Source organism: Sturnira hondurensis, unplaced genomic scaffold (genome assembly GCF_014824575.4).
Source record: "Sturnira hondurensis isolate 20B ecotype Veracruz unplaced genomic scaffold, ASM1482457v3 Scaffold0005220, whole genome shotgun sequence".
In the NCBI taxonomy this organism is placed as follows: Eukaryota; Metazoa; Chordata; class Mammalia; order Chiroptera; family Phyllostomidae; genus Sturnira; species Sturnira hondurensis.
The window spans coordinates 3,936,684-3,960,415 of NW_028077851.1; the positions used below are offsets into that span (position 1 = coordinate 3,936,684).

Below are 23,732 nucleotides of genomic sequence, written 5' to 3' on the forward strand. Positions count from 1 at the left end.
GGCAGGGTGGCTGGTGGGTGAAGTGCTGCTGGAGGTAATGTGTGTGGACCTCTCACAAGAAGGAAGGTGTCCCCCCCTCTCCACGGTACACAGAGCTTTTGAAGAACATTAGCCTTTGACTTTTTTTTCCTTTGAGTCTGCAGATGACTGCAGTAGATACTGCCAATATATGAATTTCGTGTGTTTTTCACACTGATAAGCTAGTTTTGAAATGTTGGAGGCACTGATGGAGGGGGGTTAGTCTATGGAAGCTTTTCATACTGTGAAACCTAAGCACCAGCTGTATATATCTGGGAGCCCACAAAGAGATGCTGGTGTTTACTTTGCTCTCGTTTTGACAAGAAGGCATTAATGCCAGAAAACTACAATTCCTGAGGCTAATAATATAATATGTATGTTATTTGCATTGTGAGGAACAATGACTGGCAGTTATGAAATCAACCACTACACACCTGAGTACCTACTACTCAAGTGCAAGGCTGAATGGCTACCAAAGCCCTATACACAGGCCCTGCCTCCCAGGGTCTTTGGGTCTCTTTGTGCCCCTAAGACAGCAAATGAAAAGTGAAGTAACACTGAAAGTCTGTCTAAAGGGTGAGTGAGTGGTAGAAAGTAATGCTGCTCAGAATTGGAGATGCTCCTTGGCACCCAGGGTGTGAGGACAGGCTCTGTGAAGCCGGACAAATTTACCTGAATCTGGAACTTGGATTTGAGTAGGTGGAGGCAGAGATGGGCAGGGAAGTCACCTGAGCACTGCTGATACCGAGCATAGATCAGCCTGTCTGCCGTGGAGGGTTTGTGCGGGCAGGCAGGGGCAGGAGGGAGGAGGCTGCAAACGGAAGTTGGGACTGGACTGAATTTGAGAGGGGTGGGCTTGTAACTGATTCTGTAGGCGGTGGGAGCCGGGGAGCCATGTCACTGAAGTGACATGATCAGGTCTAAAAACTCAGATATCCCTGATGGAGTTTTGTGGGACAAATGAAGTGAGGAAAGATGGGTGTCAGGAGTCAGGTTATTTGATAGTTCCAGTGAGAGGAAGTGGGAGAGAGCCAGAATTAAACTGCTCGCACAAGGATTGTGAAAGAAGAGATAGACGCGGAAGCAGTAATGCGAGTGCATTATGGCTAGGCCTTAGTAAAGGATTGCATTTGGGAGTGGGGAGAAGGAGAGAATGATTTGTTAGCTGTGAGGTTTTAGGGTTGGGTGCCTGGGGGGAAAATGACCTGGATTGAAATAAGCCCGTCTGGAGGAACAATTGGTTTGGGGGAAAACGTGATGAATTCTTTTAAGCATGTTGCCTTTGACCTTTGGTCAAACATCCCTTGTCAGTACTGCATGAAAGCTCAAGGTTTGAGGCTGAGGTCAGGAGGGCTGGCGGGGGGACAGGGGGGACAGCAGGTAGAGATTAGGACCTTACATGACAGAAGAATGCAGAGTTGGCGCCTGCGCACCTGGGTTGGAGCGCTGCAGGTCCTGCTGCTTCCTGGCTGAGTGACCTTCCATAATCTATAGAGACTCTGTACAGAATACTGAATCTCTGCCAACTTCCTCATCTTGTCTTCCAAAATTATGTAAAGTTACTTGGTGGGCTATAAAAAGACAAAGATGCTTGTTTCTAATGTTGTTTATGTCGAAGTGATAAAATGTCAACAAGAAAAAGAAAATCCTTACCACGAGAACAAAGAACCTAGAGCTGAAGATGAAATTCTGCCGAAAGTCCACATGTAAGGGAAAAGTGGGATCTTGCAGCATCACAGGGGCCAAGGGAAGGGAGGGTTTTAAGCAAAATGCCTCTAGGCCCAAATGCAGAAATGCTGTCAAGGAGAATAGGGGAATTCAAGGAGAATTGCAGAGGGGCTGGCTCTCTTGAGGGCTGCTTTTGTATCTCTGCTTTTGTGGCATGTGTTTATTGCTTTGGATCAAGAGGGAAATTATTTGTACCAGAATGTTTTGTTAGTGCTTCAGACGATCAAAGCTGTCCAAATGTGGGCTGCCGTGAATAGCAGAACACAGTCCTGAAAGCCATTAGCAACGATCAGTGTTAGCTATAAATAAATGTGTTTCCTCTTAATAAGGCTATAATTTTAAATTATTATGATATTAAATTAGAGAACATGGCTTTTTCAGATCTCGTGTGGGCAGCTATCAGCATCTGTCAGCCCTCGATAATTTAGAATGAAATCAGTTGATCCCAAACTAAGTTGTTGATGTCAGTTTGAGATATTGTTTGTATCAAACTATGCAGCCATATTTCAAGAAGCATAATAGAAAAAGCATGGATGAGCTCCAACGTAGGCCTGCGCCTTAATAGAAGTGAAAATTAAATTGTCCAGTTTTCTCTTGCTGACAGAAGACTCTTGTGTTCCGATTGAATGGGAGATTATAGGCCGCGAAGTCAAGTGCCATAACATTTACTTTTATTATGCCATATATTGTAGTTCCCACAGCATAGCGGGATTTGTTACACTTCAACGCTGCAGAGATCTCCCGTTTCTTTCCCACTAAAGCACGTGGCAGTGGGCCTCAAGGTGGGGAGCAGCCTGGGAACTAAGCCATCTAGTTCCAACTAATTGACTTAGAAAAAGCCTTTCTCCTTCCTCTTCACTTGTTTGCCTTCTTTGTTTTAACTGTTGTTTTTTCTTCCCCATCAAAGCATTGCCATTTCCGTCTCTTTATATGGACACCACCCCCTCTTTACTTGAGGAAGCTAAGGATTTTCCCGCCATCTTCCCTCTCCCCGCCCCCACAGACCTGCACTTCGCGTGATACTCAGTTTGGGGCCAAGCGCCACTAGCTTTAAAGTCAGTGGACTTAGGATGTGGACCTGGTCTGAAAGCTATGGAGACGAACTTCAGCTTGTCCTCAGTCTCTCATAGATGCCTCTAGGCCTATTCGTTTGGACCAGGAAATGCAAAAGCACCTCCCTACACCCTGAGGGTGCTGTTAAGAGCTAATCAATTTGGGGTGCTGGGAAGGTTCTAAAACCCGATTGTGACTGGTTTTACTAAACGTGCCTAAGTTGTATTCTTAAAGTGGGTGAAGTTTATAGCATATAAATATACCCCAGTAAAGCTGTTAAAATGGGAAAAAAGAACTAGTTGAAATTCCCTTAGCACTCACTTTGAGGTCTTAATGTCAATAAATATACATATACACAAGCAATTTATAAGTACGGGATTCGAAGTGCCTCTTTGCCTCCCTTTATAAAATAGTTGTGTTTATTTAGACAAATAGCCATTGTATTGGTGTTTCTGATTTGTCTATAAACCAGTCTTTTATAAATAGCATTATGTTTTAGATGTGTTAGGAAAGCTGTCTAAAAGCTTGTGGAGGAATCCTTTTGTAATGTAAATAAGTTCCCTTAAATTGTTAAATAAGGATAATTGTTTTACAGAGGGTTTTTTAAATTATTATTGATTTTTAGAGAGAGAGAGAGAGAGAGCAAAGGGGAGAGAGAAACATCCACTTGTCCCATTACGCATTCATTGGTTGATTATTTTTTATTGTTGGCACTATTATAAGGTGTCCCCCATTTCCCCCTGAAGCCAGCCCCCACAACCTCCATCCCCAGCCCCCACCACATTGTTGTCTGTGTCCATGGCTACACCTCAAAACTGCAACCTTGGCATATCAAGACAACTCTCTAACCAAGTGAGCTACCTAGCCAGGGCTACAAAGTTTTCTTAAATTGAGGCCCAGCTGGACATTGATAGTACGATTACAGCTGTGGTTATACAATATTTACAAAATGTTTGGAGTGTTTAGGAGTATTTTTTAAGAATATTTGGAGTTAGAACACGTCTTTCTAATCCGGATTCCTCTTTCAGGGACAATTTGCAGATAGCTGCTTCTCAAGAATGGAGCTGTGTGTGTAATGTCCTAGTGTGAGAACTGTTTCTCCAGTACAATTACAGGCACATACTCCCTTTCTTCACCTGCCTTCTGCCTCCTGAGGTTACAGTGGGTAAATTAATAGCAGCTGCAGTGAGCAAAGGGAAGGAAAAAAGGAACTCATAGTGACTAGGGTGCCACCTAGACATCTTGTAGCTTTTGTGTGTTTCTCATATCACCAGACCTGTAAAGGAGGTATAGCGACTCTCATTTTTATAGGGAAGGGACAGGGGATAAAGGAAGCCAGGTAACTTGGGGAACCCAGGTCTCCCTGTCCCGTGGGCCCAGATATTTCAGTGCACGAGGCTGGTCTACATCAGCACTTCTCAACCACTCCTCCCAAGGGAACGTTTGCTGATGTCTGGAAACGTTTCTGGTTGTCCCAACATGAGGGTGAGGATGGGAGTGAGGGGTGCTACTGGCATCTAGTGGGTAGAGACCAGTGGTGCTGCTAAACACCCCACAGTGCATACGATAGCTCAGCAACACACACCAATCTGGCCACAGTGTCAGTAGCACTGGGGGTGAGAGAAGCCTGGCCAGTGTTGAGAATCTGATGGTGAACTGGGAACCGCCGGGCCAAGAACAGTGCCCTCTCCAGTGGAGCCTTGTGATCCTGATGTGGCCCGTCTCATTTCCTGAGCATCTGTGCAGAACACAACTTGAAAATGGTTTTAGAGCTTGTAGAAACCAATGGCTTTATATACAAAAAAAGTATATATATTTGAAGTAATTAAACATGGACCAAGAAAGTCTCCATGACCTTTGAGAGGGCGCTTGTCCTTGGGCCTATGGAAAGTTACTTGCTCCAGAAAAAACACAGGATCTGAGCCTGATTTTCACGTGGAAGGATCATTATATTTGGTATTAGATACTCTCCCAAGATTTAGTAGCCAGTGTTTAAATGAATGTTAAATAAAAGGACAATAAACATGAAATTTAATTAGTGCTATATTATAAATTTGTGTTCTGTATACCAAAGCTTTTCAAAACATATGCGAAGCCTTTTAATAGTGACTATGAACAAAATTTTATGACATCAAATCTCTATAAACAAGTATTTGAATTCTTATTTTGAAATTTCTGCCTTTTACTATAAGCAATCTTTCTTGGAATTCTCAGATTCTCAGATTTGGGGGGACACTTAGATCCCTGGCTTTGGGCTACTGTTTTTTCTGTCCTTTTTTTTGGTATATTTTAAATTTCCCCTTTGGTCCTTGTAGCACTTTAGGTCAGTTGAGTGACTTCTCAGGTTTTATAGGATAACATATACTGTGTCCTGCTTGCCTTCAAGAAGCCCCAGGGGTGACATTTGGAGTGTTCCAGACGGAGAGCTGGCTGACCGTGTATGTAAGCGAGCTGTGCCTGTCAGCTCTCTCAGGGTGAGCCAGTCTGACATGAGAACTTTCATGCAAGGGCCATGGCTCGCTCCTACAGACAGTGTGTCTTTACCAGTGACCTTCGGATCCGGCCTTGGGGATCAGGAACGTGGCTGACATTACTCATGCAGAGGAGAGGAAGGCGTGATTCCGTTATGTTAGGGTCGGGTCTGTGGATGAGGCTGTGGTGGGGGTAGTGCGTACACATGCTGTTCTGCATCCTATTCAGGGACACAAGCCATGATCAAACTTTGCTTTCTATTAGGACTATTTTGAGAAGCAATAGGCATTTCTCAAGCATGATGACAAAGAACAAAAGAGATTGTGCTTACAGTTAAATAAGTGCTTTATCCCAACGAAGTGAAACAGGTTGAACTTTGATTGGTCTTGGCTCCGGTTAGTTCAGAGGAGGTTCTGTGCCTGGACCTCTCCCTGGAGTACCACGGCCCTGGCCCCCGACCTCTCACCTACAACTGTAGCTTTGTGCTCAGTAAAAGAGCTTAAGCTGGCAACCAGCACTGGTCTCAAAATGATCCCACAGTCCTCAAGGAGATGGGCTGGTGGCAAGGCCTGTCCTCGTACTTCCAAGAGTCTGATCACAGATGTGAGCTGGAGGTGCCTGCTGACAGACCTTTGTAGAAACATCGGTCTACACCCAAACTGAGGTGCTCACCTCTGTCTGCTTGGCTCCCTGCAGGGCAGCCCTGGCCTTTGACAGTCAATCCATCACATTGGCTGGGTTTGTACTCAGTTTGATGGGTTCCACACACCTTTTACCCCATCACATCCAATAAGTGCAAAAGCAATGAACATTCAAAGTGCCAGTAGGAAAAGTCTCATGCATACTGTAGAGACAAAGGTGGAAATGAAACCAATCAAAGGGAGTAGATGATGATAAATGCTGCATAACCTCATAGGAGTGTTTGGGGGTGTGAATTATTTTAAAACATAAACGGTGAACAGTGCCATGCTGCCTAAGCCACCTACAACCATCAGCCTGCTCAGAGGAAAAGTAACTGACAGGAGAGAGGAATGGAGGGACATTCAGGTGTGTCGCAAAGCTCAGTTCAGACGGCCATTGGCTTGCAGACATCCACAGGGCTCAGTAGTCATTTGCATTTGTGGTCTGGCTCGGAAGCTCACCTGTGCGCAGAGGTGGCACATCCTCTCCTGGGATTTTGGTTGCCTGCCTCTCTGTGGTCAGGGAATTCTTTCTTCAGCCCATTGGCTTGAGCATTTCTGCTTTTGCTATCTGCTGAGACCATTTATAGCTCTGAGAACACACGTGCAGCGGGTTTAGGTGGTCCGTGCACAGCAAAGACACTTATATAGTAACCTTTGTGACATCCACAGTGTGCTCAGCTGAGGCCTCTGATCTGGGAATGAATGTGGGGGCAAGAAGAAAACAGGTGACCTTCGGCTCTGGTCACACATGGCATTTATTTGGCCTGCAGTGCCCCTTCCACCCACTGCCTGCAGCGCACAGATTGGCAGGGCCCCGCTATGGCTTCTGTTTGACTTGTAAATATCCAGAGGGATATACCACGTGCCAGAAAACCACGATCAAGTACCCCTTCGTGATACTGAAAGCATTATAGACAAACTGCACTTTATTAAGGAGGAAAGCTGAGTTATCAAACCCCTTCTCTGGCCATAGGCTCTTGTTAAGGCATAGTCTAGAGGCCTTGGCCCTCTCAGCCTATTGCCACCTTTGACCCAGTAAATAAGAAAAGTGATGAGCACTTGAGGAGTGAGGTTGGTGGAACCCATTAGAATGTTATTAGCTCTGGTGGTGGCAACCTAAGGATGAGCTGTAAGGGAACAGGGAGCCCGGAGTAAGAGCCAGAAGGAACCTCTTTATTTAGCTTCGAGGTGACCCATAGTGATGCACTCTACCTCCACAGGCCTGAGTCATCTCTCCCTGAGGTTGTTCGTAATCCCTCGAATTTCACAGATTCATTTACCAAACAAAATAAGCTTTTAATGTGAGGGAGTGCTGATTTTTATTTCACTCATTAAGCGCATTTAAAAAAAATGCTGTCAGCTGGTGGAAGGGATATAATCTCCAAGTTTAAAAGTTGAACACATTGAGCTTACTAGGAGACTCACGATGCTGGCCCTTTTTTCCTCCTTATGACTGGCAATAAGTTTGTCATGGGTGCATACCAGTTCTTCAGGTGGCATTTGAAAACCACAGGTTTGGTGCTTGTCTGCAGATAAGAGGGTGGGGGAAAGAGGAAATGTGGGGGGGGGGGGGGGCACGCAAACAAAAGACTCCAGAGAAAGGTGGGTATAGAATCTCTGGCAGATCTCACCACCCAGAAATGTACAGTGAGCAGATTCATTTTGTATAGAGCTACAGTTGCTTGTGATTTTAAAAAATCACTTATAGAATGTCAGCTGTTTTTTTGTTGTTGTTCAAGTACAATTGTCTGTATTTTCCTCCCACTACTCCCCCCCCTAGCCCCCAACCCCAGCGAGGAAGGTGGGGATGGCTGGAATGTCAGATTTTTAAGGGCACTTTAAATACTTTGTACCTCAATCCTTGGCCTTCCCCCTGGGCTTGAAAATGGGGTCCGCCAGCCCTTCTAACATGTCGGGAGGTGCCAGCCCCTCCCGAGGTGGTGAAATGGGCACTGGGCTTCAGACAGGCAGTACCTCAGGTTTTATACTCAGCATACATTTTGGCTTCTGTGTAATTGGGGATATTAGGAGGCTGTTGTTTCACATGTGCATTACAGTTTTCTAAGTGTCAGACTCCTTTGTCTAAGTAGAGTGCTGTTGACTGACATGGGGAGTCCTGTGTGCCTTGCTCCCTAGAAGGAAATTGGCCCTCAGTCTGATGGCACGTTGGGTGTGGCCTCACACCTCTTTCTGTGTTGGTTTTTCATCTTTAAACCAGGGGCTTGGATAAAATGATCAAAGGGGCCCAGGTCAACCTCATAGTCTTGTTTCTCTGAATCTGCTTCTTTTAGCTGAATTGTCTGGACATTGAGAAAACTGCTTTCTCTCTGAATCCTCTTTTAGATAAAATAGCTTATTCTTCTGTCTCTTTCCCTCAATTCCTTTAGTTCTGTTAGTTCTTTTAACCTAGAGTTGATTATTGGGCCCTTTCTAAGGTCTTATCTAGACTTTCTTTGGCCTAAAAATTTTTACTTATGAAACATTTGCTGGCCATATGCAAGCCTTAGTTGTCAACAAGTATGGGTATAATAGTTATGGCATAAATATTTATAAAGTTTAAAAATTATTAATTCACCTTTAAAAAACTTGTTATGATTTTTTTCACCATTTTTTTTTTACAGAGAAACGTAAAAGGGTAGGATGTTTGCCATTCCAAATAAATTTGAGTTCCTTGAGCAAACCCTTCTAGAGAGGCAGGATAATCCCACGGGCCGCTGAGGACAAGGTGTGATATACTGGGTAAACCATGGGTTGTTAGATAGGCATGCTTGGGTTTGCATACTGGCTCTGCAAACTCGAGGATGCGTGACTCTGAGATTCACTTTCATCTCTTATATGGCAGGGTTAGTAATGCCCACCTATCTTAGAGGGCTGTTGTTAAATTGAGACATAATGATATGATACAACTGACAAAACAGGTGCTTTCGGCCTGGTAGAAGGTATAGCTGCAGCTCAGATAGAGAGAAGCACCAGGCATCGACCGTCATTCTTACCATGACTACTGTTATTGGAAATTAGGAAAGTTTTTGAACACATAACATAAGTCAGCTAGAAATCAGATAGATTCTTATTCTATCTCATGGGGGGGCATGCTTATTAATTTTACAGAGAGGGAGGGAGAGAGGGAGAGAAACATTGATGTGATGAGTGGCTGACTCTTGTACGTTCCCCAACTGGGACTGAACCCACAACCTAGGTATGTGCCCTGAGTGGGAATCGAACTGGCGACCCCTCGGTTCGTGGGATGACACTCCAACCAACTGAGCCACAAAGCTCAGGGCATGTGTGTCTGAAACCGTAATTTCATAGCTGCATCTGAAACCAGTAATTTCATACACAATCCAATCAGTTGTGTCTTTATGTTAAAGAGTTTCTCCCACTTCCCCAATTAGAGAGAATAGGTGCTTACTTTAAAAAAGTAAAAGAACACAGAAAGTTAGAAAGTACAGCCTCTCCCTTAGATAATCACTGTTAATTTGTTGTAGATACTTTTAGAAGTCTTTCTATGATTGGATGGATGGATAAATTTTTTATGATCATGCTATACACACACTTCTGCTCCATTGTTGTTTTTTGTAATAAATAACATATGCTTAACATCTTTCCACATAAGTCACATAGATCAACCTTATACTTTTAAAGGCTACATAATATTCCATTGTAGGATTCTGCCATGATCAGTTCTCTAGGAGTAATGGTGCAAAGAGTAACCTGGGACAGGGATCTGCAAACCAGGCTACCTGTACCTTGGGGCCACAGAAACTTCTCAGACCACAAACAGAGCTTGTCTTCTTGTGTTCTCTTTCTTCAAAATCATGTACTGAGAGCTCTGGTATCACACTGCTTCTCTTTTTTCCTACACCCCTTTCCCAATTGCCCTTTCCCACTTTATATGGCACAACCAATCTCTTGCCCAGTCTAGGGGTATAAAAAACCCTGGTGCAAACTAAGAGATAGTCCTAAGATTGGTATTGGAATTGAGAAGCTGAGTGACTCTATCAACTGGATAAAAAAAATCCCTTTACGTCCTGGCTGGTGTGGCTCAGTGGATTGAGCACGGGCCTGTGAAGCAAAGGGTCGCTGGTTCGATTCCCAGTCAGGGCACATGCCTGGGTTGCGGGCCAGGTCCCCAGTAGGGGACACATGAGAGGCAACCACACATTGATGTTTCTCTCTCACTCTTTCTTCCCCCACCTCTACAAATAAATAAATAAAATATTTTTAAAAAATCCCTTTACAATCAGTTGGTTTCTGATTCTTTGCTTCCAGCAACACTGAAGAAGATCCCTACTGAGTTGTTCATTGATAGATTGTTAAAAATAGTTCTTGATGATGCTACACCACTGTCTTGAGTTTTGGTATATAACTTGAAAGGAGTTCAAAGAATTGAGTGACATTGTGAAAAAATTCTTTCCATTTCCATCTTCTATTTATGTGAACAAAGCTTTTTGGCACTTACAAACTGTAAAATGAAAAATAGGAATAGATTGATGCCAACCCATGTCATTCTTGTGCTAAGTAATAGTCATCCAATATGCATGAAAAATCTGGGATGGAGAAACCCAATAAAATTCTACCTTTTATGCTTATAAATTATTATCAAAATGTGTGGTATGTGTGAATATATATTTTGGATTATTCATATACTAATAATAATTATAATCATAACCACTCCAGAAGAAAAAATTTTTACACTTAGAGTCTTATGATTTTAGGAAATAAAAAAATCATAAATTTCTATTGATATGCATTGTATAGCATAAAATGATGATGATTAACAAAGGACAAAAATATACTAAATTAGACTAAAATTCAGCAGTGGAAGTATGATGGAATATTAATTCAAGGAGGGAAAAGAAATGATGCAGAATTTTCAACTGTTAAAAGGTTATTCATGATCTTTAAAAATGGGTGATGGTGGTTGTTACATTGATGTGATATTGAATGTATTTAAGAGAGCAATATCACAGTTATATTTTAAGATAACAATATTTCAATTATAGAAAATTATATCATTTTATTATATCATTAAAACTTTTACAAAATTTTAGATGTCAACCTAAGATGTGTGAGGGGGGGTACATGAGTTTTCAAAATTATTTTAGAAGGTACACTGGCAAAACAGTCAGAAAACCACTGGCCTCATAAATATATCATTCTGCAGTTGCATAAATATTTCTATGGGTTAATTTGTAGAAGTGGAATATCTGAAGGTATACACCTTTATCTTTTTCAATAGGTATTGCCAAATGGCATCTCAAAAAGGTTGTGTAATTTACATTCCTGTGAATAATAGCACAGCTACTACTTCCAATAAATGAAATACATTATTTATTAAAGTCTTTTTCATAGCAAATTTGAGCCTGTAGTACACAGTTGTTAAAGGCATAACAATGTGAAAAGTTGCTTTCCCCCACTTAACATGGCTTATTATCCATCCATGTGAAGCATTTTACCTCTCCTCAGTGCTAAACTTCAGGAAGGTGCACACCCGCTCCTGCTGATCTCAATTAGGTCCCCATGCTATCATTATTAATTTAATCTTTTTCCCTTTCTTTCACAGTAGCTAGCAGAATTTGTAATTGTGTGTGTATGTGTGTGTCTCTCAGAGGGCTGGAAGCTCCATGGGGCGGGGACCACAGTTATTTTGTCCAGCCCTGTATCTCCCCATGGCTAGTGCAGAGACGGGCTCACAATTCTCACTTAGTAAATATGCACTCAGTGAATGGACTCAGAATGGATGAGAAGAAATACCATGATGTAGGGTTGTGAGAGAGATCTTTGTTGCCACTAGCCACAAGTGATTATTTAAATTTAATTTAATTTAAATAATCACACTTAGCGGCTACCATGTTGGATAGTGTAGCTATAGCAGGTTCTGATCATCACAGCAGGTTTTAATGGGTAGTGTGCTGATTTAGAGTGATTACTTTCGTTCTTGAAGCTATTACTATATGCCTGGCATGCAGTAGATACTTAATAAGTGGTTGATGAAGCGGATGAGCACATAAACTCCTTATCTTCCTCTCTTATTCTGTAATACATTCCTCACTCTAGGCCCTATGCTACCACATAGGCTGCCACCAGGCTGTTAAAGGGCCGATCTGAGTATGTTGCTTCACTGCTTGAAGTCCTTCCCAAATTCCCCTGAAATCCCAGAACCTTAAGTTTCCATGTAAACATTACTTTGTACTGAATAGCAAATCAGTCATAGTTAACTTGTCTAACTCCTTCCATTTCTTATCAGAGATTTCCTTTAAAGAAGCCAGCCTTTTTTTTTCAGTCCTTTCAAAATACATTTGAATTAAATAGGAAAAGGCAGTTTGTTATCAGAGCATAGGGTGGTCTCTTCAAAGAAAGAGAGTTTTCTTTGGTCTCTACCAAAGAAAATTACCTTTCCTAGTATCTTTTCTTGTTCTTGAGGTAGAAACAAGTCTCAGAATTCACCATCGGTTGAATGAGAAGTAAGGTCAGGTGTTCCTGCTGCCTGTCCAACACTCTGTAGTGGAAAGAACTCCACGAACATGAATCTGAATGTGGGCCCTGTCACCTCCTAGTTGTGACCTTGAGCATGAGGTCTAACCTCTGACCTTCCCTGTCCCCCTTTATGGAATAGAGCAACATCTACGGGGCTTGGGTTTGGGGGGAGGGTTACATGAGCAAGTATGTGCGAAGCAAGGGGCATAGGGTGGCTGAACAGTAGCTCAGACCTGTTTATTCTCAGCAGCTTGTATCTTGCAAACATCACACCTGGATTGCAAATGAAAACTCAGCAGCTAGTCTGCTATATCCTTACACATTTTGGATGGCTTATTTTCCTGCAGAAGCTGATCATCGCTCAAATGAGAATTTTTCGGTTGGTGACTCAGCTAATGCAGGTGTTCATCTGACCCCAATAGTGGGCCCCAACTCTGTAGTCTGCACAGATGTTCCATGCTAGTCACGTGACGTATGTGCAGGGTGAGATTTCCTCCCTCTACAACCCTGTGGGTTTAGGGTTTTCACATGTTAAGGCTTAATTTTTTAAAGGCATGCTTTTTAAATTAAGATTTAGCTTTACTCTTTGTTCTGTGTTCCCAAATCCCACAACTCCATCAATGATGTATGCAAACAAAATTCTACCTGTGTGACTTGACCTTTCACATAATGTCTCATTTATAAAAGAATAACCCTCCAAAGCTGATAACTCAGAGAATTCCCTTTTTGTCTGGTGGAAAAACTCAAGCTCAGAATGGTTGTTTGTTCATTTATTTGATAATTATTTATTGAACACTCACTTCAAGCCAGGAACGATGTTAGGCCTGGGACAAGCGAAGATAATAGCCACAGAGTTTTCTCTGTGAAAGGTGAAAGGTCAGTCAACAAGGAGTATCAGTTCAGGGTGTTAAAGCCTGAGATTGGAGTGATGGGTCACTAGGGGAGCACTCAAGCAAGCCTTTAGGGTGCAGTCTAACTTATTGGGAAAGGTCCTAGTTGCCCGACTCAGGCCTTGATGGCCCCAGGAGAAGGGAAGGAGGACGTCATCTGAGGGACAGAGAGAGGTGGGCACTGGCCATACCATAAGCACCTTGGCCCTGAAAAGGCACTGGGCTTTCATGGGAACTCGGGAAGAACTTCAAGCAGCTCAGGGACGTACTCCGATCTGTACTTTAACATCTCTGCTGGCAGCCTATGGAGTGGTATAGGCCCTAGAGTGAAGAGTCTGTTACAGCAGTTCCAGGCGAGAAGTCTCACCACTTTAGTGATCCTTGACAGGGCCATGCAGGAGCAGGAATGGCTTCCAGAGGCACTAGGAAGCAGTGATATTGACAGGCTTCAACGGAAAGAAACTTCCATTCCAGGGCTCTTTCTTGAATCCAGAGCAGTGAGCCACAATGAATAAACAGCCATTTAAGAGCCGACAAATAGTTCCTGTGGTGACAGCTAGCTTATCTGAGACTTTTGACTCTTTCTTCTTTGTGTCTTCAGTGGATGTGCTTTAGGTCACCTGTGGTCACTGGTATCATCCTTCCCATCTGTGGAAAATGAGCCCCCATTTTCTAATTGAACTAAATACGGTGTGACTGCAATTCATGGAAAATGGGCCATTCTATGTGGCATGAAGAGTCGGAGGCCTTTCCAAGCTGACTCTGTGTCCAACGTGAATTATCCCTGTACGTCTGTCTGCAGAGGGCTCATCTTCCAAATATCACAAAAGCCAAGAACCTCTCCTCTTTATGAAACTGACTTTTAAAAAATACCCATCATTTGCCAGTTCAATAGTTTTGGAATGGCTCATGGGCATTAAAACTATTTTTTTTTAAATTAAGAGGAAAATTCCCAGCCAGGCTGAGAAAGCTTCTATCAAGTTTCAGCCTGATTCATTTCAAAACCACCATGAAAATTGGGCCATTTTCTTCGCACCACAATAGGTTAGTCATGGAAATTCTGCCTTAATCTCAGCTACCATGGCCACAGCCATGAAAGCCTTAGGTTACAGTACTGAAAAGTTTTCCCCTTCACTGTCAGAAATCACAAGTACACTGCAGCTCAGGGTCTGAGGTTCCCATTTTAGCAAGTGACCTCATACTTAGTGTGTCTTTCTTTTTCTGGCAGTGTGGTCTAGTTGTTGTTTTAAAGAATAGTGCTTTTTATAAGCTGAAACTGAAGGAAGCTAAACAGCTGAATTGCAGGAAGAAGTGAAGAGCCGTTCCCCCTGCAGGACTCTGACCCTCTTGAGTGACAGATGAGGCAGTCTTCTTGGCCCTCTGTCGTGGAGACACTGGCTCAGTGTAGCCAGGCTTCAGCGTGTGCGGGTCTTTTCAGTGCAGACCTCTGCCAGGAAAATGAAATGGGCCAGCCAAGCTGGCTCTGCAGCCGTGGCACAGAATGCTGCCTTCACCCTGAGCTGCCGCCTCATGCCCCACTAGTGGTCAACTCCGTAAGCTGCACTCCTGGAATCAGAGTTTCTTCTTGAGACTAGTTCATTCACCTGTTGACTTATTCAGTTGTTCCCTTGTACCTTCATTTGCAGAATATTAAGCATGTTTTTCCCAGGAATGTGCTAGACATTGAGAGCTCAAAGATGAATTCCTGCTCTCCTGGGGCTCACAGTCTAAGTGCGGGAAATAGACACCCACCTCTGAGTCATTTTGAAAGTGTGATTTAAGACAGACCACCATCTCACATGCCATCAAACCTTCAGCTCCTAGGGGGACTTCATTATTTCAGGAGGGCGGGTGGAGAGCAAAGATGGAGACCTCCCTAGAATCTAGCAGATGTTTCCTGGACATGAATTTGTCTGTCCCTGCACAGCAGAGGATGTACTGAGTCCATCCCAAGGGACCTGCAGCCGTGCCACCTGCTCCCCACAGCCCTCTCCCACCCCATTCTGCATTCTGGGTCCCCTGGCAGGCCTCCTTCTCACTTCAGCTGCAGTGTTTCTGACCTGTCACCAATTGTCCAAGCCTTTGGTCACCACTTTGATTGACTGCTGTAATCACTTCACTTTGCTCAGGTTTTGCCTCCAGAGCTTGCTTCCACTTCCTGGACAGAGCCATGATAGAGGTGGTCCCTCTCAGACCCTGGTAGCACACAGCCAAGGCCCCCCACAGCACCTTGTTTGTTGGAACCATTAACAGGCCCATCCTCCACCTCCTCCCCGGCTGCTGGCTGAGCATCTGCCCCTCAGTTTCATGTCCTCTCTCATTTCTCCCAGACTTCTCTGCCCTCTTTGTGTCCCCTATCCTGCACAACCAACCCCCCTCCCTGAGCAAGCCTCTCTGTTCTGAGCCTTACTTCCTGCTCCCCGTTTGGGAGATGCATAGGGCAGCGGTCCCCAACCGGCACCAGAGACTGGTGTTGCGGAACACAATTTTCTCACTGACCAGAGGTTGGGGAGTAAGTATGGTTTGGGATGATTCAAGCACATTGCATTCAAACTCACCTCCTGCTGTACAGCTGATTCCTAACAGGCCCAGACCGGTACCAGTCCATGACCCAGAGGCTGGGGACCCCTGGCAAAGAGAACCTGCTAAACCCATTGTATGCAGAGTGCCTGCAAAGATATTAGTGGATACTTTTCTATGATAAAAAATTGGAGGAGGAAATGATATGCAAATGAACTATCCAATAATAGGGGATTGAGTCAATAAATCATGAATTGCAGTGCAGTAGAAGATTATACAACAATCAGTGTTTATGAAAACATTTTAGAGTTGTAGCATATTATGATAATGAAAGAAACAGAATGCAATACTACATATAGTGGGAATTGGACTATTTATAAAAAAAAGCCTGGAGGGCTGGAGGGTAATATATCCAAATGCTAATGGTGGTTATACTAATGTGGTAACATTATAATTGACTTTCTCTCATTGTCACAATTTTATGTGTTTTTTTAAATGACACACTGAGCATGCATTACTTTTGTAATCAGAGAAAAAGTGGCTTTAATTAATTGGGAGGATGTTAATGTCAGGTGGTGGCTTTTGGCATCAGTCCAAGTGTGTAATGGGGAACTTAGGAAAATAAGATGTTTTAAAAGGGAAGGCCCCTGCCTGAGAGGGTCAGGGCAGTGAACTGGCTCTGGAGAGGCTCACCTAGCAGTGGGGGTCTTAGCCCATCCCTGGATCCTGCTGAGCAGGCTTGTGAGGTGGGTCCCTTTAATGTCCTCCATCTGGTGCTCAGTGCTGATTGGTTCCCACTTTGGCCTCTGAGCACCACCAGTATTTTCCTCTGTGCTGTGCCTGCAGATAGTTAGCCTTTGGCTCTACTTGGTTTACCCTTATAAAATGAGTTCACTGACTAATTATTCCTTTGCCAGGTGCTAGAATAAAGTCACTTCATATAATCCCAGGTGTGATGGAATGGTTTGTCCTGATCAGTGTGACTTGTACTTGGTTTTGTATATTCCACTGAGGGAAATAATTTCCAGGCAACACCTACCTGGTTATTAATAGAATAAAGCCATCACACAGCCAGACCACTTATGATAACCATCAACAAAAGAGCTCTCCCCCAAAGAAGGAGGGATAAAAACACACAATTTTTATCTTTTCTGTCCTGAGCCAGCAGATTTGCAGGTATGGATTAGGATGTGTTCAGCTGCAAATAAAGAATATCTGATTAAAATTGGCTGAAATAACAGAGGGTTATTAACTTCACATGGCATGAAGTCTGGGCACTAGATTATTCCAGGGTTGGTGGGTGGCTCATTGGTCACCCATGATCTTTCCATTTTTTGGCTCTGCCACGCTCAAGATCTCCAAGAGCATTGGCCAGCCCCCCCCCCACCATGGTTATAAGATGGCTGCCACAGCTCTAGACATCCTGCCCATTCACAGCACCCCAAACAGGGGAGAAGAAAGGGCAGCAACACAAATGGCCTTCCGATCACTTAGCACTCGCTAGCCAGAGAGGTAATCTCTCTCCAAGAGGCTCTCATAGTCTTCCCTTTATTTCTCAGTGACCTAAATTGGACTACATGTCCACATCTGGAGCAATCACAGGCTGGGTACATTGTCTTGAAACAAAACTGAGACCATGGTAAAGGGAGAATGGGGAAAGGTTTGGGAACACATAGCATATGAAACAGAGTACACTTGTCAGAAAGAGATGGTGTTGCCCCAGTCACAAGCAATAATAGGTCTCAGGGTTGGCCCCCCTTTCTGCCAGCCTCTCCATCATGCATCTCATATGCATCTACACTTCATTTGTAAATCTCCCAAACTCTGTAGATTTAGGTAATCACTTGGCCTGATCATTTGTGGAAGATGGTGGCAAAGTCAAGGCAGAGGCCTTCTTCCTAGTCACATGCCAGGTAGAGTATCGATCTGGCTGAATGATTCTACAATACATTCGTCTGAAACATCAGTCACAGAGATGTGAGGTCTCTAAGGGTAGGCTCGTGTCCACCATACTCACTGGTGTGGTCTTGGTATTGAGCTCTCTGTGTATGTGGGTGGGGGTGCACACAGAGTAGTTGCTCAGTCATAATGGCATGAATGAATGAGCAAACTGATGACTGAAGAAGACAATGCCTTCGTTGAGTGATGCCTCTGGAAAGAGAATGGTGGCAGACTCGGTGAGTTACCTGGAAAAGTAGAAGTTTGCTCTCCATCCCCAGGGAATTTATGGTCTAACGTTAGGGCGAGAGCTGATGGCCAGAGTACTGCGGTACAGGCAGAGGAGGAGGCTGACTTCTCTTCTCTTTTGGAATCGACGACCAACACTCACTTGTCTGAGGATGTTGTACCTCATGATAACTGATAAGTATTTTTGTGATGAGCCTGCACCAATGTTTTACTACCAAAATGAACTTGAATTTGTGGGGAAAAAGCAAATTCCTCATTTGCTCTTTCTGTAGCTTTTCAAGATTTATGAATATACGTGTGGAAGAAGGGAAGAAGAATCATCTTTCTCTTCCATGTAGCTTGTTACACTGAGGTGGAAATTATTCTTCATTCCATCCGGATTGTGTTTATTGGATGAGCAAGGGATATAGACAGTCTTCATAAATGATGAAATGTAACCCAGGTATAAAGGATGATTGTTAAAGAAAAGAGATGCTTCTGGCATGTTATGAGAACCTCTACTCCTAATTTTGCTCTTAAAGATCTATTTTACTTCTGTTTTAGACCTAGAAGGTTTTGACTCCGTGGTATCATCTACTGAGAAACTCAGTCACCCAACTACAAGCAGACCAAAAGCCACAGGGCGGCGGCCTCCGTCCCAGTCCCTCACATCTGTAAGTGTCGCCTCAATCCTCTACAGCTCAACGCAAGACACATAAGAGGTTGAAGTTCAGAACTCTTCTGCCTATCGTTGTTCTGAGGACAAACAGGAAAGAAAAGTCATGAGATACACTGCTGCCCCCCAAAATGATTTGAGAGTCTTCCAGAATCAAGCAGTATTTCTTATTTGTTCATTGTGTGTCTGCCAGCCAGGTGGGCACTGCCCCTTCGCACTTACTCTCTCCTTCCAGACTGATTCTCGTTTTAACCTGAAGTGAAATTGGTAAGGAAAAAAAAGTCATGTTTAATGGCGGGAAAGGAGAGTGTGGTTGGTTTGGTCTGTAAACACAATAAAACTACTAAAGAAAGCTCTGCCACTAGACAGTGCTCGGCAGTGAAGAGCCTTTCTCCCATGCAGACCTTTAGGAGATTGTTCTTAAATGTATGAGGCGCCTGGTCATGTTGGAGAGAGCAGCTCGAATATTCCGGATAACCCGTAGAGGTTTTTGGTTTGGGTTGTGTTGAATAACTTTTCTCATTGGAAACCTGTAACACATATAGTGCCAAACTTTAACAATGAAATGCATAAAGAAGAAAATTACTTGTGATCCTGCTCCCCAGACCTAAGAAATGTTAGCCTCTTGCTATATCCTTGGATTGTATTTAAAATTCTATTTCTATGTGTAAAATTGTTTCTTCCACAATGGGGTCACTTAATAATGCATTGTTTGGAACTTGCTTTTTCCTCTTATATTGTTCACCTTTCCCTCCAATCATTACACCTCTTCAATAATATCACACTGATTGGCTGCCTAGTATTCTAAGTTTTTAAGAAAAGAGAGTTTATCTGGCCAGTGCACCATCATTGAACATTTATGTTGTTTCCGATTCTTCATTATAAACACTGAGATGTGAATGCCATTGTAGAAAGATCTTGCTGCTTCTGCAAACAGTGTATTTGCGCCTGTTTTCTCTCTCTCGCTCTCTCTATCAATCTGTCTCTCTCTATGGCATTGCCTTGCCCTTGCTAGGAATGCAGGTCTATGGCCTTAGGACCTTCATCCGGATACACCAAGGAGTTAACCTTCTGAAAGTTCCCCAGGACACTTTCTCCTTTCACCTCATCACTGACCCCACCTAAGCAGTCATCATTTAGAAGGAAAAAAAGGCCATTTCTTTGAACCTCTCCTCTCATATTCTTGAGTCTGGAAATGTGGTTTGAGTCATCCTTTATTCCGTCTTGTATGAAACGAACCTAATTCTGTGTTGACACCTTTTGTGAAGAAAGTCTTGGAATAGCGGCTTACTTTTTCCCTCTTACGGAGAGTACTGTGTCAGTACCACCTCCTTTCCCCTTCCCTTGTCACCTGTTCACACCCTCCCTAACACGCCTCATAGACACTCAAACTATTTCATTGTTTCTTGGTATCTCCATGTTTAAAATTTTAATCCTACCTCCCATGGCTTCTCTCTAAGTCCTTCATCATTTTTGTTTTCCCTCCAAATTCTTTCCTACTTTATAAGATCTAGAGGGCCTTGAGGCATCCAGAATTAAATACAAAAAAATGGAAACTACCATCTACCACCGCACCCTTGGTTCATACATCCCATGTCTGAGAGTTTGTATATATTTGGGGGGACCAGATAAAGGCATCTCATCTTTGCTCTTCTTTTAGACTACACAATTGTTTATTCACTCATTCACCAAATATTTATAGGTACCCATCTCCTGTGGGCTCAGTTCTCAGCCTGATACCAAGGCTGCAACTGGGAATGTGATGTACACGGTCCCTGCCCACAGGAAGCTTATGGCACAGTGACTCAAAGCTTGGCATTTTATACGGAACAACTTTATTGATGGGCTTAAAACAATAGGATATGTATGTGCTTTAAAGAAATAGTTACTGCACTCTCTTCCATTCATTGCTATCCATCACATACATCGAATTTATGTTCACTCTTCCAGTTAGCGCCTGTAGGTTTTTCATAGCAAAATGAGATTACTGGACATGGACATACTCCTAAAAGGCCATTGGAAGGAAAGACTGAGGAAATGCACCAGTTATGACTGCCCAGCCTGGGGCTTCTCACCCTAGTTTGAGCTCTCTATGTTTATAAAATTCAAAGAGCAAACTTTGATTGGCAGGTCATGAACCATAGGTTGTATAGGAGGAAAATGGCTTTTCAAATAAAATCTGAAAATGAACAGATTTGAGCATTGCAAGGTAGTTAAGCAATTAAACTTAGATTAAGAAGAAAGCTTGGTTGGGGGGGGTATTCTAGGTAATGAGATTTTCAGATTAAATAAAGATTAACAAATAAGACCTTTTAATTTGAAAACTTTGCTTACAAATTTCCTAAATGTATTAGATTTCTACCTTATTAAGTAGATACACGGAGGAAAACAGACAGTATTTGTAAGTGGGGTTTTTCTACAGTGGCACCAAGTGGGGATTCTAGATGGGACTGTTTCCCCACTATAGGGGGTCCAGAACATAGAGGCGATGTTCAATATGAGGTCACCCAAAGCAATCTCTGGTAGATTCTTCCCTCAAAAAGTTTCCTTGCCATAGGAACTCTCATCTGCTTTTGCTTTGTCCTAAACTAGGAAAATTCTAGCACAATAATCATTTATGACCAAGTGAATTCCAGTGAATTGGTTCACAGTCGTCTAGCTTTTTGATTTTCACAATGCGGCAAGAAAGGTGGCGGTGTTATCTCCCTATTTTACCAAAAGATGCTGCCATTCTGTAAATAGGCCTTGGCAAAGATAGAATCCAAACTGGATGTTGAGTGTCCACGGCAATGAGAGCAGAGACTGAGCAGCAGGTAGAGAATTACGTGTGAGCTTCCTATGCTGGCAGGAAGTCTGTGCTCTGTGGCTCTAGAAACTTCGGTCACCGGACTGCAGGCCTGGTGACCCCTTGCCCTTGGAAACAGTTTCCTCTTAGAGAAGTCCTTCTAGGCACTTCACTGTGCTCCTTCAGTGGTTCTGGAAAAGGATCAGGAGAGAATGGAGGAGACACACATTAGAGGCAGCCTCCTCTCAACCTGTGTGTCCTTCCCCACTGGACTGTCAGCCTTGTGAGAGCAGGGACTGTGTCCGGCATGGCACCATTAAGTTCAGTACCAAGCTCAGTGCTTGGCACACAGTAGCAAGTGTTTACAGAAAGGAGGGGGGCTCTGAGGGATGGAGGGAACAGGAAAAGTTGGATGATGGATGCTTGCATGGGTGAGATGACCCATGGGCATCACTTGAAAGATCCCGTAGAAAGATCTCCAGTGTAGGAAATCTGGCTTCTTAGTCCCAGTTCTGCCACTATCTCTAGTGTACAGATAATAGCACACTTTCTGCCTCATAGGGTTATAATGAGGAGACAAACCAAACACAAGTGTCAAGTGCTTTGAAAAGCACACAACATTATACTAACAAAAGCTACGTCAGCTAAGGTGTAATTCTGACAAAAGCATTTTCTTTTGGCTTTATCCAGTCTTCCCTTTCAAGCCCTGATATCTTTGACTCCCCAAGTCCCGAAGAAGATAAAGAGGAACACGTTTCGCTTGCACACAGAGGAGTGGACGCGTCCAAGAAAACTTCAAAGACTGTTACCATATCCCAAGTGAGTGACCAGCCACGGTGAGGGTGTCCCTACAGCACGGGATTCCTGCCTTTTCTTGTATGCTCTGATGAGCTATAACCCAAACAAGGATCAGTAGATGTCTTAGCCAGTCCAGCCTGCTATAACAAAGTGCCATAGATTGGGTGGCTTTTTCACAGTAAAATGCAGTTCTCACATTTCTGGAGGCTGGAAGTCTGCAATCAGAGTGCCAGCACCACCAGGTTCTGGTGAGGGCTCTCCTCTGGGTTGCAGACTGCCAGCTTCTCCCTGTGTCCTCACGTGGCAGAAAGAGGGTATGAGAGCTTTCTGGGATCCCTTCTATAAAAGGACACTAGTCTCATTCATAAAGGGCTCCCCCCACATGACCCTAATCACCTCCCATCGGCCTCACCTCAAGTACCATCAAAATGGGTTAGTATTTCCACATAGGAATTCTGGGAGGACACAGACGTTCAGTCCATTGCAACAGACCATGCAGGTTTTTGTCATTCTTTAGTGACAGTGATGACTTCAGTAATCAAAACCCCTAAGGTATGTTACAAACTCTCCAAAACTGGGCAGAATGCCTGACATACAAGTCCAATTGATGATTTCCCATGTTTTCTCTTGTGGTTTGATCTCATCTTCATACCGTCGACCACATATACATGAACGCTGTCACACACCATCATCATCTCCAGAACCAAGACAACTTAAAAGGCCTAGAGGTGTCTAGGAAGAATACAGTCACTGTATTAAATCTGTGCCCTCTGCCCACAGATCTTGACTTTTATGTTCAAAACTGGTGGTGTCACAAACTGGTTAGCAGCGCACACATTTGAATAACGAATGGTGGTCTCTTAAAAGAGGATTTGGATTTATTTATTTATTAGGATACATTGGTAGTCTAAAGACAGTTTTATTTCATTGCATGCCCAGGAGATTATATAGCTATTTGAAATTAGTGGCTTGTGAGAAGCAAAGAAGACGTTGTTTAGTGATTGTGTTTTCTGCTTGTCGTGTGAATGTGAACCAAGATTTTGAAGTTTATGCTAAGAGAATAGAGCCAATTGAAATGATTTTCTATAAATGCTTGAGACTACTTTCTGTCTAAAAGTAGAAAATCATAATCATTTTTAAAGACACTTGAAGCAGGAATTAATACAAAGAAGTCAAACGTTATGTGAGCTTTTCACTCTCATAGATTTAAAATTTTACACATGTAGATTTTCTTTAACAACTGATACAGTAAGCAAAACTATAATCTCATAAAAACAGAAATTAATTATTCACAAAACTGAAGCACTCTTCCTTTATAAAAGGATTTTATTTGCAGAAATTGGATTTAGACCCATTTGGGGGGATTTGGGTTTTGGTTTTTTGTGTGGCCACAGGTGAGCACGAATAGTTGTGTTCTCTGACCTCTCGGACATCCTTAGGGTGTTTCTACAGCGACACCTACTGGT

The 23,732-nt window shown here is 43.2% G+C and overlaps 1 protein-coding gene across 5 annotated transcripts in view; it reads left to right on the forward strand.

The window, feature by feature from the left end:
* The window catches only part of SH3KBP1 (SH3 domain containing kinase binding protein 1), a 320,771-nt gene that overhangs the window by 288,783 nt on the left and 8,256 nt on the right, over positions 1 to 23,732 (forward strand). For 4 of the 5 annotated variants that reach the window (XM_037046255.1, XM_037046250.1, XM_037046252.1 and 1 more), the window contains 2 exons: positions 18,572 to 18,681; positions 22,159 to 22,287. In XM_037046255.1, coding sequence (XP_036902150.1) covers positions 18,572 to 18,681; positions 22,159 to 22,287 — 239 coding nt within the window. The remainder of the gene's footprint in view (positions 1 to 18,571; positions 18,682 to 22,158; positions 22,288 to 23,732) is intronic. The other variant, XM_037046253.1, reaches the window with a different exon arrangement.